This window comes from Nilaparvata lugens, chromosome 3, assembly GCF_014356525.2.
Source record: "Nilaparvata lugens isolate BPH chromosome 3, ASM1435652v1, whole genome shotgun sequence".
Lineage (NCBI taxonomy): Eukaryota > Metazoa > Arthropoda > Insecta > Hemiptera > Delphacidae > Nilaparvata > Nilaparvata lugens.
This window is the reverse complement of record NC_052506.1, coordinates 62463005-62478841: the sequence shown is the minus strand read 5'-3', so window position 1 is coordinate 62478841 and position 15837 is coordinate 62463005. Positions and strand designations below refer to the sequence as shown.

The window sequence follows — 15837 nt, the reverse complement described above, 5'->3', positions numbered from 1 at the left end:
ACACTTTACTGATAAATATATTACTACCAATTGATTGAGAAGAATATGTTTTCGGAATAATAAATGCTGCATGACTAAGCACATAGGAAGTCCGTATTGAGATGTGAATGAAAATATTGATTGTCAGATAAATTTAATGATTCTCAAAATACAGTTAAGTGTGACATGAGATGCATTGACTTTTTGGCGGTACGAAGTTCGCCGGGCAAGCTAGTTTTAGTATATAAACTTAGTTCAAATGAATAAGTTTTACCCCAAGAGCTGTTTACCAATAACTTCCCCGTTGCTCGCATTATTCTTTTTTACGATAAACTGTATTGAGTGTCTTGAAACCTTTGCCAATAAGAAGAAAAATAATCCGTTGGGTTATATTAATTAGAAATACAGCCACCATTAACTCGTCACTAGTCAGCCTGATGCAGCAGAATTTGTTCATTAATAAGGACCTTATAATAAGGTATACAGAAATTGTTATCCAAATTCAAAGATTCATTTGAGGTAGCTGTAATCATTCAATCAGTTACAAGAATCAATCTATACTTGATTACTACATCGCAGCACATATTAGATGAGCACAGATTACTCCAGGCCTCCAAACAATAAATTTCTGTTGTGTAAGTAGGTATCATACATTTCACATGTAAATATTTGGGAAATAATTTTATTTTGATTTGATTTAATTAATATTTTATCGGTATGTTCGGTCAGGTGTCAACTTATTATCGGACTACAATTAGGAACAGAAGTTTTGAATAAAGCCTCTTGATTGTTTCCATTCTTCTTGCTCCGTCTCCGTATTTCTCAGAGTTGAATCAATTAGGTTTATTGTTGAATGATGTTTGTGACAGCGGGCAGTACACGGAAGCGCTGTCTCACTACGAGAGGGGACTGACGGAGGAGGGGAGAGATGAGGAGCACAACAGCCGGTGCCGGGCGGGCATTGCACGCACCGCCATTCGGTGCGGCGACTACAGGCGGGGCATTGCCATGGCAACCGATCCGCGCGCAGACCAACAACTCAAGCAGGAGTGCGCCGAAATATTGCAGGCCACCAAGGTATTGCACGAATACACTATATGAATACAACATATGAATAACAAAATTTAATGTGATTATCAGATCTAGTAAATGTCTGAGTTTCCGAGCTCGGGATCTATAAGTTCTGGACTTACAGAGTCCAGGACTGAAATAAGCGCTCGGGTCTAAATCGACTTTCTGAGTTTAATTTTCTGAGTTTTCCGACTTTCTGAGTACAATTTTCTTCTAAACTCCGGGGTCTATAAAGTTCTTGACTTATTAGAGTCCAGGACTTTAATGTAGTAAACATGAGGGAAATTCACAATATTTTGCTGTTGGCATTATAGCAAAACGAAAAGAACTGATTGCAGCGGGATAATTCAAATGAGCATGCTCTCCAAACTATTTTGAGAGAATACGTTTCGATTTCTTTGTAGGCCTATTCAAAGCAAAACCTAACCTTTTGAAAGATGAATGAATAAACATTTTATTTTACTCTATACTATTATTGATCATTGATCCTAACCAGTGATTTTGGAATAAAAATTGCATTAGGCTATTGAGTTTGAAAACTTATTTGTTTTGAAAAAACTGGAATAATAATTTATTATTGTTATATTAATATGTTGAATATGACATTGATTACTAACATTCAAATTGGAATATAAATTCCAAGCCAATCCTTGGATTATTTTTCTTGAACATTTTTAGGTTATGTCTCATCCGTAAAATAAGGTTAGTTTTTTACGCATAATTCTGATACTATTTTATTGCAAAAAAAACTTGCAAACTATAAATTATGAATTTAGATGTACTAATCCAAATAATTAAGGTATTCCATGACATCTATTTGGCTTTTCATCTACTCCAAAACAATAACTGAATTGTGTTTGCTCAGTTAAGTCTAGAACTTAAATTTAAATCCTACCCCAGTCGAGGGTTTAAAATTACGCTGTTTTAAGTTCTAGACTTAACGATTTTTGATAAATCCACGACTCGGAAAGAGGCGAGAATCTAATTAGTCCTGGACTTATAAGCCCTTCACTCAGAAAGCGAAATTATAAACTCCAGGGTCTAACGTGATCTCTAAACTCCAGAGTATATTCAAGTCCTCCACTACGTTAACGCTCTGACTCGGAAAGCAAATTTTCTGACTCCAGAGTTTAAAGCCAGTTAAAGTCTAGAACTTAGCTAAATCCCGAGCTCGGAAACCGGCCCTTAGTGAAATATTTTTATTTCTATTCTTCATTTCAAATTCATTTATTTTGTCATAAAATATTACACATTGATAAAATAAATATTCTAACTTACAAAATGGCACTACCGGCAAAAAACAACTTCTGCGCCGGCAGTGAGTTCGAACAACTAGGTACAGCAAACTTGGCAATAGAAAGAAAATAGAGCTTATTCATAACACTAAAATGAATAAAATTACGGAAACTAGGATTACTATTTGATTTGGTTTTCAACTTATCTAAATTAAAAATTCCTAGTTTATATATTTTATGTTGGACTCGAAACTGGACAGACTTATGAAGTGATATCCTTATTTGTGGACTATTTCTTTTAAAATTTGGGAAATGAACAGTTTTGGGCGTTAAGCCTGTTGTCCCTTTCCCAATCATGCATAATCAGTTATGAAGATATAGTATCTATGAAGTATCCCTGTACAGCTCATATTCTAAAGTGGTAGTAGAGTACTATACATGTCTCATTAATGAGAGTATAATGTCATACTCTCATTGACATCTAACATTTTTGCCTGAGTTATGAGTATTGTTTGAGTAACTATTTAAAAAATATAATTCAAGAAGCGTGGTGGTTGTGATTATTCATCCATTGTACATGAACATATTTTATTTGCCTGGTAATTTCTTGTAAACTGTCATTAGACAACGTATTTTATAGTTATTCAAGACTTTTGGGGAATTATGTTATTTAAATATATTTTGCAAGTCTCTATTATCCTTCAAATTTTTATTCTATCAATTTATTAATTAATTACACTTTGATTTCTTCGTAGCGAATCATTCTAGAAGCTAGCTATCTCTCTCTCAAGAGATTTTCTATGTTCCTTGCAAGATTTTCCAATATGTGACGGTTAAAGTTATATTTATATTAATTAAGATACGTGATTTCATTTAACTTTGTCAATAAATTGCTGTTTCTTGTTTCAGAAATTGAATGAAGCCGCTTTGCTATATGAAAAAGCTGAGAATTTTGACCAAGCTGCTTCAGCTTACATTAATCTGAAAAATTGGCATAAAGTTGGTGAGCTTTTGCCGAAAGTTACCTCTCCAAAGATCCATCACCAATACGGCAAAGTAAGTGATGAACTATTCTAATCAGTTGAAAATACATAATCAACGTTAATTAATGTTTCCAAGAAATGCTTGAAATCATTCATACAGGATGAAATTATGAACATTCAATTATTATGTATTTTAATACCAATTAAGAAAATCTATAATATTGCAATTGGTCGCATATGGCTCTATTAAAGGCCATAAGACCATAAAACGTTTATTTAATGTTTCGATAAGTATCAAAAACACTGTGTATTGAATATATAAATATCAGTGTTGAAAATAAGATACAAGCAGAACCTCCTATATACTACATATATATAGGAAGTCCTGATAAAAGTAAACGTTTTAATATTGTGATGGCTGACTAGGAAAATTACTGATTTCATATTTACTAATTTGCTCTATCAATTAGAATTAAGTAGATAAAACCAAATTGAATTGTAATATAACCAATAGAATTTCACTGTAACACAAATTCTTTTCTATTATTGATGTTGTTTTTAATTTTGTAGGTGAAAGAAGCAATGGGGGAGTATCGCATTGCAAGACAAGCCTACCAAATGGCGAATGATCTCGACAGTATTGTAAGACTTGACTTGGATCATCTCAATGATCCCCAAGGTGCAGTTAGAATAGTACAAGAAACTAGGAGTATCGAGGGTGCTAAGATGATAGCTAAGTAAGTTAGCACTTTCCTACTATTCACTTTATTCGAAAACGATGTGATTAGCTTGAAGAACGTTTTCACCAAGAAAGGAGAAATTGACGTTGGTGTGAATACTGATGGTCATTTTTACCTACTATTTGGTAATGATCAATATAAATGGCATTCACCCTTCACTTCTCTTCACTTCTCATTTATTTACCTATCGTATCTAACAATTTCTAGAGTTCCATTTTTCCTCCAGTGCTCAATTATCCATCCATTTTATAATAATTATAGTATAGTTTGCTAAAATTATAAACTTTGCATCAAGTATGTTAGTGGTCAATGTGCTGACACCAGGAGCCGTATAGTGAGGTCCACGTTATAATGGCAGTGGAGAAAGATAAGAGATCAACGTTGCCGATCCTCTGTCTAGTCAATTCCTTCTATAGACGGTAGCTGATACAGGTTTATTGATGTAATATCAACTGTTCATTCTCATTTAAAATAATCAATTATATTTCTGAATAATTTCATAATGAATTTTCATAATAGAGATGAAATATTTTGTTAATTAATTATAAATTCTACATTGTTGAAAGATGGTCTGGCAACAGAGCAAAGCGAGAAAGAGATAGCGCTATCAGCTTTGTTGAATGATAGACAAGGATAGCAATACCATTGCCAATCAAACACTGCCATTATAACGTGGACCTCACTATTATAGAAGAAATTTCCACAGTGATAAGCTGGTACATGTAATTTATTAGGGCTCAATTTATCAATACCAACTTGTAAATATATTCTTAATAAAACATTTAATACGGTATGTACTGTATACTTTATGGACAAAACAATCATGCTCTGCAATCATATAACATTGTAATTATTTGAACTAATATTCTTCTAGTACTATTAAAAAGCTGGTGCTAAAATAATATAGTTGCTGTAATTCAAATCATTACGATATTCGTAAACCAATGTCAGTTCATTATTATACTGTATATTCAAACTGATTATTTTTTTTCTCTTGAGAGAGAATAATACATTGAAATTTCCTAGTTCATTGTCAATTCACGATCCATTATCAATAATATAAAATTATCATTTCGCTATAAAAAGTAGAAGGTTGTATGGTTTTTTATAGTAATTTGTCTACAGTTCAAAAATATAATTTCTGTTCTATTCTACCTTCAGGTTCTTTCAAAAGATTGGCGATTACGTATCAGCCATCAGGTTTCTGGTGATGTCCAAGTGCCATAACGAAGCATTCCGATTATCTAGAGACCACAACCATTTGGAGCTGTACGGTGATATTCTTGTGGAGGAGTTTGACGGCGAAGCAAAGCAAGAGTTTCAGAGCTTAGCCATGCATTTCGAGTCTCTCAGCAAGTTCTACCTTTGTGGAAAATATTACTATCATGCAGGCGAATACAAAAAGGTATCTTCTTTATCATTGTCTTTCGAAACTTCTAACATTATTTAATAATGTTTCTTGAAAGCAAATTTTATTTAACTGTACAATAAGAGGCTATTTTAGTGTATTTTCTTCTAGCTGGAAATTTTATAACTTATCTAGGTTATCCTGGGAACTTCATCCTAGGCTCAGGCTGCAACAATTTGATTTTCCTCCACCTACTGTCTAAAGTAGGCTACTTACTTTACTCCCTGAAACCTAATACTAAAGTGTCACTTTTTCGCTCTCGGTAGTAAAAAACATAAAAACTCCCTAGGGAGTAAAAGTGACTCCATTTAAATAACATGGGGAGCATCTCTATTTTGAAACTTACATTGTAATAGGTTAGAAGGTCTAAGCTCAGATGAGAAAGCATAATAGAGGTGTCTGTCATTGAGTCAACTGAATTCATTACCACAACCAGAAATTTGATTAACTCATGAAATATATGTTTGTATGATAATTATTATATTCTTTATATTAGTAGACGATAAAAATGTATACAATTTTTAAAATATTTTATTCTATTCAAAATACCAGCCAACAAAAATATTTTTGAGCTGCAATTCAAATCTGAACCGCGTGATCTGGAGTCAGCCATTTTTGGTAGCTGCTCAGCTGATATAATTGTTACAACTTTTGCCGATAGATAGCGCAATCGGCAGTGCCAATCAGACGACCGGTTTTTAGGTTTTAGATTTAGGTTATGTTGTTAGGAATCATTGTCACCAATACGTAAGTTATTAGAATGATTTTATTTGCAGTTTCTATAAAAAAATGTAGATGGAGGAAAAATGTTGTATACATCACGAGCGAAAAATACTTTTTCTCCCTCAGGAAAATTGCTGCCCTCGGCTTCGCCTCGGGCTTCAAACTTTTTCCCACAGGGAGAAAAAGTCGTACTTTTCACTCTAGATATACAAATAACTATTACAATTCCCATCTAATCTGTAGTTCAAAATAGTGACTGATAGTAGACTCCATTCAAGATTCGATGAGCTATGCATCTAGCAATCCATCATCAGTTATAGTCAGTTATATTCAAGGTTATGAATTTTCATGAATTATTTTGGAGGGAGGACTGAAGACAATCTTTGATTTTCGATTGACAAAAAAAAATCCATTGAGTGGCGTAGCTAAGTGCAAAACGTAGGTTTGTTGGTGCTATATATCGATCTTATTCTGTAAATATGGGGTCAGGTCAGGAGTTCTTCACGCTGTTTTTATAAACGCAATAAAAGTAAGACACTTTTTAGAGAACTTAAAACCTCTTAACTGAAGATGTTTTAATTTCTTAAATGAGTTTATAAGGCGCTTATAATGTCGATGTATGATTGTTTTGTTAATGTTCGATGCAGGCACTAAAAAATCTACTCATTGCCGCTAGAAGTAATCCAGATGATGAAGAAGCAATCTCTTTAGCAATTGATGTTGTGGGCACGTTGGATGATGATATAATGGCCAATCAACTGATCGAGTTGTTGCTTGGAGAAGCTGATGGAGTGGCTAGAGTAAGTATCTAATTTATTATCCTTTTTAATGATGTATATTGTTATGGTGATAACATTGAAAATAAATTCATTGATTTGGTTTATTTGAAAAGTGTAGGATTAGGACTTTTACAATCAGATTCTAGTGATCATTTAGTTGAATTTTCTGTGTGAAATTTTATAGTGAGAAATTTATTTTTCTAGTCAGTTGAGAAATAATTTCATCATCAGAAATTATTTTTGTAGTTGAGAAATAATTTTCTCAAGATTTTGCTAACTTGCGTCCGGGAAGACAGTCAGTTTTCAATTCTATGCAGGGTTGAGGTATTCTCACGGAACTGTATTTCTGTTAGCGATGGAAAATGCACGAGTATTTGGGGAATATTCCAAACTTGCATTTTCCTTTCCCACGGAATTATGCTCCGACTCCACGTGAAGCGTCGTCTCGTTGGTGCATAATTTGCGTTGCAACTCAAGTTCGAATCAACATTAAAATCCAGAGGTAGCCTCGGGCCTCGAGGGCCCAAAATTAGTGTGTTTAATTTGTTAAAATGTATTATTCTTGGATAAGTATATTTTGAAGTAGTTATTTCTAGTAGCTAGTTCAGTCAATAAAATTTATAAGTTTAATAGAATGCGAAAGTTTGATTTTAAGTCCCAGGACTCGCCCTTTGGAATATAGAGATCTCTCTTCTACCCCCATCTTGGGGCGGTTACAATATCAACAAAAGTTGTGTTTTATAAAACTACTGAATGATTTATTGTTGATGAATATTGCTTCAATTTTGCACAATAACAATTTCCATTATCATAATGGGATACAACTACCAATTATAACTATATACTTCCATTATTGAAAGTTTAATACCATTTGTAATACATTGATACGTAGGTTACAATATCATTCTCAACTATGAATGATTGGGAAAGGAACAACAGGCTTAAAGCCCAAAACTGTTCCTTTCCCAAATTTTGATAGAAATTGTCTAAAAATAGGTTAGATCACATTTCATAATTTTTGTCCAATTATCAGTCCAAAGCATAATTATATAAACTAGGAATTTAGAATTTAAAAAAGTTGAAAAGCAAATTAAATAAGAATACTTCACTAAATCATCACTGGTAACTGAAAAATATTGTATTAATAATTGAAAATATTTTAAAACTTACTTCGCAATTAAAAATTACTTCGTAATCGCAATAACTAATGAGGCTATATCTATGGTAACGTCGAATCTCGAAAATTTAATTGAAAGTTGTTAATGGCTTTGTCCATAATTGATAGTTTCCATGTTGATGAAAATGAATTAACTGTCGTACATTTTCCAGGATCCGAAATACATATTCAGGCTTTACATGGCTCGTAGACAATATATGGATGCAGCTAAGACGGCCATTATAATTGCCAGAGAAGAACAAGTGAACGGTAAGATCGCAATAGTAGTATTATATTTAAAACATTATATTACTTTTATTTCCAATGTATTAAATTAATGTAATATTGATAACTAGAAGCTACTTTCAATATTATACTAGTCATTCGGAAAAATCTCCATTATCTAATTATTATCACCCGTTGGCATGTTTTCGTATTACCCATATAATTTCCAGTATTTATCAAAAATATGCTATCTATTGTAAAACTAGTAACTGTAGCATTTACCGAATTCACATGATGACAATTAAGAATTGTGAATTGAGTGTATTAAAAAGAGATAAATTATCTCACATTGTCCACAACATGAAATAATATTAATTAATAATTCAATAGTAGTACAGTTGAAATTAGTAGCAAAAAGTTTCTTCACAATATTATTTGAGCCAACTACGGTCACATTATTTAAACACACGGCTACACCACTGCGCCACTTCTATAGTTAAATAATAATAATATTCGTATATTGGTGGGGAGCTCCACCTCGTCTGAATATATCATTTAAGCTGTCAATGGACCTTACGACTGTCATACTTCAGCCGGGACCGACACTTTAAAACGTGCCCATCCGATAACACTATTCTACAGTATACTTTTCAGTTAGTTCTCATATTCTACTAAAGGCAACACATATAGATAGAGGCCAAACTTCATAGTTTTTACCAAAACCTCATGATTTTACAGTGATTTCATATTCATGATTTACTACGGTTAATGATTTCATATTATGAATAGCATTAAATCTAGTAATAGTTAATCAACTAAAACGTTGTAAAAAATGTTCAACTTGTTTAATATATTTTAATAATATTAAACTATCACGTTGATTAAAAATTGAATATTTAAAACCACTGATCATTCATTAATGATGCTTATTCATTCTTAAAGATTTATTCGTTTCTCATAAATCAAAACTACTAGATGATTTTTTAAGCTTCAAGCTATCTAGATCTTCACACTTGAAATCTATCCTACCGATTACTTTTAGACTTTTCATATTTTATATTCTTTACTTCTAATAACGAATCTCCCCATTACTCGGTTCATAAAGTATATTTTTGAAGTTCCGTATGCTAACCCTTTCTACTCATTGGAAGAGTTTTTTAATCACAACATATAGATACGTTTAGTTGCGAATATTATTGTTAGAATTATATCTATCTATATATCTAAATGTTGTCTTAACTATATCTAAATAATATTTATTGATGTTTAGGTAATTATCGAAGCGCACACGATGTTCTTCTGGGCATGTGCCAAGAGCTGCGCGAAAACAATCTGAGGATAAGCACGGAGCTGGTGAGCAACCTGATGCTGCTGCACTCTTACATCCTGGTGCGACTGCATGTGCGCCGCGGCAGTCACCTCAATGCAGCCAGGATGCTCATCAGGGTCGCCGACAACATCTCCAAATTCCCATCACGTCAGTTCAATCTTGCAACCTTCATTAGTTTCTAGATTGCATATACTGGGTATCTCTCGAAATGTGTAACAGCCGAAGTCCATACTTCATGAAATTTTCAACAAAATATGTCCAGTAAAATTTTGTTTTATCGACCTCAGTTTTGGAGAACGATTTTTCCTTCTTCGTTTGGAAATTCCTTCTTCTTTCCAACCATATACTTAGAATTCGGCGGATAGTTTTCCAGTTACTGACGTTTTTTAAAAAAAAAAAAAAAAAAAAAAAAAAAAAAGTAGAAAAATCGTTCTCCAAAACTTTTTATAAAAATAAATAAATTTGATTTTTGATTGGACCTCAGTTTTGGAGATAGATTTTTCCATTTTTTTTCTTTTAAACGTCAGTAACTAGAATAGAAAACTATCCGCCGAATTCTAAGTATATGGTTGGAAAGAAGAAGGAATTTTCAATAAGATTCATATAATTTTCTCCTTTGACGTTTTTGAACTTTTTATGAGCGCTCAAAGTTGAAAAGTACATTCGTCGAGTTCAAAGCCATATTTCAAACAGAACGCTCATAAAAAGTTGAAAAACGTCAGAGAAACAAATTATATGAATCTTGGAAATTCCTTCCTCTTTCCAACAATGTCCTTGGAATTAGATTTTGACGGATAGTTTTCTAGTTATTGAAGTTTTTAAAAAATATCGAAAAATCAATATATATCGAAAACTAAGCATTTTTTGTCGCAAATTCTTCGGCTGTTACACCTTTGGTGGGATATCATGAATTTTATTTGGTTGTCTAATGAAGACTTTCTTTTCTTATAGAAAATATAACATTATTAGAAAATATCTCATAGTGGGTTTGAATTGGAGTACTTGAAAATTTTCTTGGTACTTGTATTCACGTGGATAAATTGAATTAATTCAAATCTCATCTCATCATCTGAGATGATTGTTTCAAACATTGCACGATGAAAACTATTTTCAAATATCCTCTCCATGAACTTAGTAGTCAATTGTAATATACTAATTCAACTAAAGAACGATATCATCCTTTAATTTTGTTTTATACGTGATTAGGCTAGTAGGCACCCGCGATTAATCGTTTCCACCCTTACCGATAGTCGGCCGACAGTCAGAATTGCCCTCTGATTGGCTGAGAATCAGATGTTGATGAGAATTAGCCAATCGGAGGACAGTTCTGATTGTCGACTGACAATCGGTAAGTGTGAATACGGCCAATAGGGAGTGTGCAATCACTCTGTTGATGAAATTTTAAAGCCGTATTTAGAGTTATTTCAAAATGCCATTTTATTTGTATTATCGGTGCTGATTTTATTTGTAACTCTGAATAGTTATTTTTGAGTTAGAACAGATCTACACCATTTGTATTACAGTATCGTTTTGATTGGTGTAGTGAAAACGAATAATGTATACCTGCCCTACCGTAGTTCGATTATTAAAAATATCCTAGGCAATATTAATAATTGAAAAAGACTAATTAATCATCAATTAAAGTATGTAGAAGTTGGTTACGCATTCTTTTTGGTGAATCGTTCAACAAATAAGTAAAATCATTGAAACCTGTATTTTCCAACAAATTATGAGTACATGACAGTCAACTCTATTTTACATGAAAACCAATTTGGCTCAGACCTAATTGCTCAACCACTATGGCTGTAGAAAAGATTGTAGATTCTATTCTTCAGGTATTCGAGAAAAATATGATAGTTGGAGTAAAAATGCTGGATTTGAGTAGACCTTTCTATACAATTTCTCACAGTGTTCTCTGCAGCAAGCTTGAACATTATGGCATTAGAGATAAGGTATTTAAATTGATCAGAAGTTACCTTAGTGACAGAACACAAATAGTTCGACTGAATAGGCAAAATAATAAATGTTCAGAACCAAAAAAAGTATTGGCAGGTGTTCCACAAGGATCAGTCCTTGGACCCTTTCTATTTTTAGCTTTTATGAATGATTTTAGTGTTAATGTTCCATGTTTATCTGTGCTCTATGCTGATGACACTACCATACTTGATTCTAAAACTAGTGTAGAGGCTGTACTTGATAGGCTTGACTCCTCGGTTGAACGCTGCAGGGAGTGGTATGCTGCTAATTGTTTGACTCTCAATGAGAGTAAAACAGAAAATATTTTATTCACGCTTAGAAATAATTTAAGCAGGGAGCACCAGGAGTACCTGAAGCCGATTAAACTGCTGGGTTTTGTCCTAGACAGTAAATTGAGTTGGAGTAGCCACATAGAGCATCTGTGTAAGAAACTGTCCAGAGTTATGTACCCACTAAGAAAACTAAAATGTTGTATCAGTAGGGAGGTACCTACTTATTCTGACTTACTATGGTTTGTTTCATTCCCATATCAATTATGGGCTCCGTCTTTGGGGTAACACTAGTGATATGAAGAAGGCATTTATTTGGCAAAAAAGCAATTCGCTGTATTGTTGGTCTAAGGAGTGTTGAAAGCTGTAAAAATAGTTTTATCGAGCTTGGAATCATGACTCTCCCTTCAATGTACATTTATTGTAACCTGGTCCATGTTAAAAAAACCTAACTCTATTAACAAGACATAGCCATCAGCATGAACATAGAACTAGAAATAGGAATAACCTAATTACCCCATACATCAGACTGCAAAAAACATTCAAACGCTATAATTATCAACAATACTTATTATTCAATAAATTACCCACAACAATAAAAAATTTACCACAAAAAAAGTTTACATCTACAGTACCACAATGGCTCAAAAAATAGGCTTTTTATACAATTGACGAATACCTAAATCATAAGGCTAGTTTCACATTTATTCGGTTCGTTTCGTTTTCGGCAAATTCCGATAAGTGTAAAACGGTAATTCGGTTTGAATTCGGTACCGAATAGAAACCGCATTGAACCGAACGCCCACTTGACACTAATAAATTCCATCAGGTTTCAATTCGTTGCTGGCGAGACGCTACTTTCACACACTTTCGGTTCGTTTCGTTTTCGATTCGGTTTCGGCAAATTCCGATAAGTGTGAAACGATGATTCGGTTTGAATTCGGTACCGAATAGCAACCGCATAGCACCGAACGCCCCCTCGACACGAACAGGTTTCATCATATTCGAATTCGTTGCTAGGGAAACCGGAAAAAACAAAGTCTTTTACACAAGCTTGCCTTTTTTGTTTTTATTTTAAACTGATATCGTGATTATCTGTTTCAAAATTCTCCAAGTCAAAATCATATGGTCAATTCATCTTCCCATCTTATTCTCGGCCTTCCTATCTTTCTTCTTGAATGTAGCCTCTCCTTGAATATTATTTTAGGCATTCTGTTTTCGTTCATTCTACAGATATGTCCAAACCATCTAAGCCGCTGTGCCTTTATAAATTTTACAATATTTCGGCCTTTCATCAATGCCTCGAGCTCTGAATTAGTTCTTCTCCTCCACTCCTCTCCTTCTTTAACTGGACCATAAATCTTTCTTAGGATTTTCCTTTCAAAAACGCCTAAATGGTTTTTGTCTTCTTTTGTTAACGTCCAAGATTCACAGCCGTACGTTACAACAGGTCGAATTAGGCTCTCATATATTTTAAGTTTCGTGTTTCTACATATGAGCCTGTTCTTCAAAAGTTTCATGTTACTGAAGTATGCTCTATTTCCAGCCAATACTCTTTGCTTTATGCTGTAACCCATCTTGTTCTCGTTATTTAGTTCAACCCCCAAGTAGCTGAAGTTCCTTACACCTTGAAAGATTTTATTTCCAATTCGGAGGTTTTGTGGAACTCTTCTTGCTTGACTACTTGATATTTTCATGTACCTCGTTTTTCTTTCATTCACTATCAAGCCAATCTTATTCGCCTCTCTTTCTAGCAACAAATACGTTTCCTGTAGGACATCTTTCCTTCTTGCAATTATTGCTACATCGTCCGCATATGCACATACCTGATACATTCGGTGGAAAATATTTCCCCTGTCTAATCCTTCAATAGCTCTATGTAATGCAATATTGAATAGGATTGCAGATAGTCCATCGCCTTGTTTGACACCTGTGTTAAATTCAAAAGTGCTGCTCCTTCTATTACCAATTTTGACCATTGCTGCAGTCCTACTCATTGTCATTTTTGCTAGATTAATGAGCTTTTTTGGTAAGGCGTATTGCTCCAATGTTTTCCATAGCTCACTTCTCACTATGCTATCGAAGGCTTGCTTGAAGTCAATAAATAAAATATGTAAATCCAGGTCATGCTCATAAAATTTTTCTGCGATTTGCCGGATTGTAAAGATTTGATCTGCTGTTGCCCTTTCTGGCCGGAATCCGCATTGATATTCTCCAAGCACTTGTTCTGTGTAGGCCTTAATTCTATTGTTAAGAATACTTGATAAGACTTTATAAGCTACACTGAGAAGAGTTATTCCACGATAGTTATTACAGTCCAGTTTATCGCCTTTTTTATAAATTGGACATATTATACCTATGTTCCAATCTTGAGGCATAGTTTCATCTCTCCATATCATACTTATCAGCTCATGTATTCTCTTGACTGTGTCATCACCACCATACTTTATCATTTCTGCCGATATATTATCTTGGCCACCTGCCTTTCCATTCTTTAGGTGCTTTACAGCCATTTCTGTTTCCTCTAATGTTGGCCCTGCAACAAACTCCGCTTCAATACTAAGTGGCTCCCCTGTTCCTTCATGTACATTCTCCTCATTGATATCTGTTACTGTTAACAGTTCTCTGAAATGCTCTGCCCATCTCTCCATGATATTATCCTCTCCATTCAAAACTCTCCCTCTTTTGTCCTTGCATGAAATAATTCTTGGTCTATATTCTTTATTTATTCTTTCCATCGCTCTATAGAACTTTTTCGTCTCATTCTGTTTATATAAGCTTTCAATTTCTTCTAACTGTTTGTTCAAAGCTTCTCTTTTCTTTGTCCTGCATGTTCTATTGGCAATTCTTCGTTTTTCCTTGTAATCTTCATAATTTCTTCTTGTTTCTCGTTGTATCATTCGAGATCTGGCTTCATTCTTCTCTCTAATTGCTTCCCTGCACTCATTATCGTACCATCCCTCATTCCTTTTCCATCTTTTCTGACCAATTGCTTCATTTGCTGCTTCCTTCAGGCCATTGGCTAGCTTTGTCCATACTTCTTCAACACCATCTGCTTCTGAAGAGCTCAAAGTTTTTGCCTGTATTAGTCTGAGGTATTCACTACGGACTCTTTCACTCTTCAGCTTTTCAACATCCCATCTTATAGGCACAACCTTTTGTTTACCCGCCAGCATTGACAGCCTCTGTCTCACTACTACCTTCACAATGAAATGGTCAGAGTCACAATTAGGTCCCCTACAGCTTCTTACATCAATGATTGATGATGCATTACGGGAGTCAACTATCACGTGATCAATCTGATTGATTGTTGTTGCATCTGGTGATTTCCAAGTTCCAAGATGAATACTCTTATGTGGGAATTGAGTGCTCCTAATTTGCATGTCATTTCTGATGGTAAACTGACCAAGAAGAAACCCATTCTCATTTGTTTTTTCATGAAGAGTATACTTCCCTGCCACTTGTTGTAAGTAACTTTCCTTTCCAATCTGGGCATTGAAATCTCCCATAACGATTAATTGATCATATTTAGATATTTCAGCACATACTTCTTCCAATTGTTCATAGAATACTTCTTTTTCAGCAATATTTTTCTCGTTCGTGGGAGCATGGACTGACAGAACAGAAACATTTCTGAATTTTCCCTTAAGGCGTACTCGACACATTCTCTCATTTAATGCTTCGAACTCCATCAGGGCTCCTCTCAATTTCTTAGCCACAATGAACCCTGTTCCGAACATCCCAGTTCGTTGCTCTGGACCACTATACAGGAGAGAGTAGTTGCTTTTATCAATTCTTCCTTGGCCTTTCCATCTCACCTCTTGCAATGCAACCAAATCAAACTTATAACGAAGACTTCTCACATCAAGGATATCTGAGCCGTGACGTCTGTCAATCATAACATGATCAATTTGATTTTTTGTCCGTCCATCTGGGGATAACCACGTCATTTTGTGAACGTC

General features: G+C 34.1%; 1 protein-coding gene across 1 annotated transcript in view; it reads left to right on the top strand.

Moving 5' to 3' along the window:
• Window positions 1-15837, top strand: part of LOC111049890 (WD repeat-containing protein 19) — a 49818-nt gene that overhangs the window by 21782 nt on the left and 12199 nt on the right. Inside the window, exons 17-24 of the mRNA XM_039422859.1 lie at window positions 849-1056; window positions 3195-3341; window positions 3839-4005; window positions 5170-5413; window positions 6787-6939; window positions 8248-8344; window positions 9570-9803; window positions 11724-11862. Coding sequence (XP_039278793.1) covers window positions 849-1056; window positions 3195-3341; window positions 3839-4005; window positions 5170-5413; window positions 6787-6939; window positions 8248-8344; window positions 9570-9803; window positions 11724-11862 — 1389 coding nt within the window. The remainder of the gene's footprint in view (window positions 1-848; window positions 1057-3194; window positions 3342-3838; window positions 4006-5169; window positions 5414-6786; window positions 6940-8247; window positions 8345-9569; window positions 9804-11723; window positions 11863-15837) is intronic.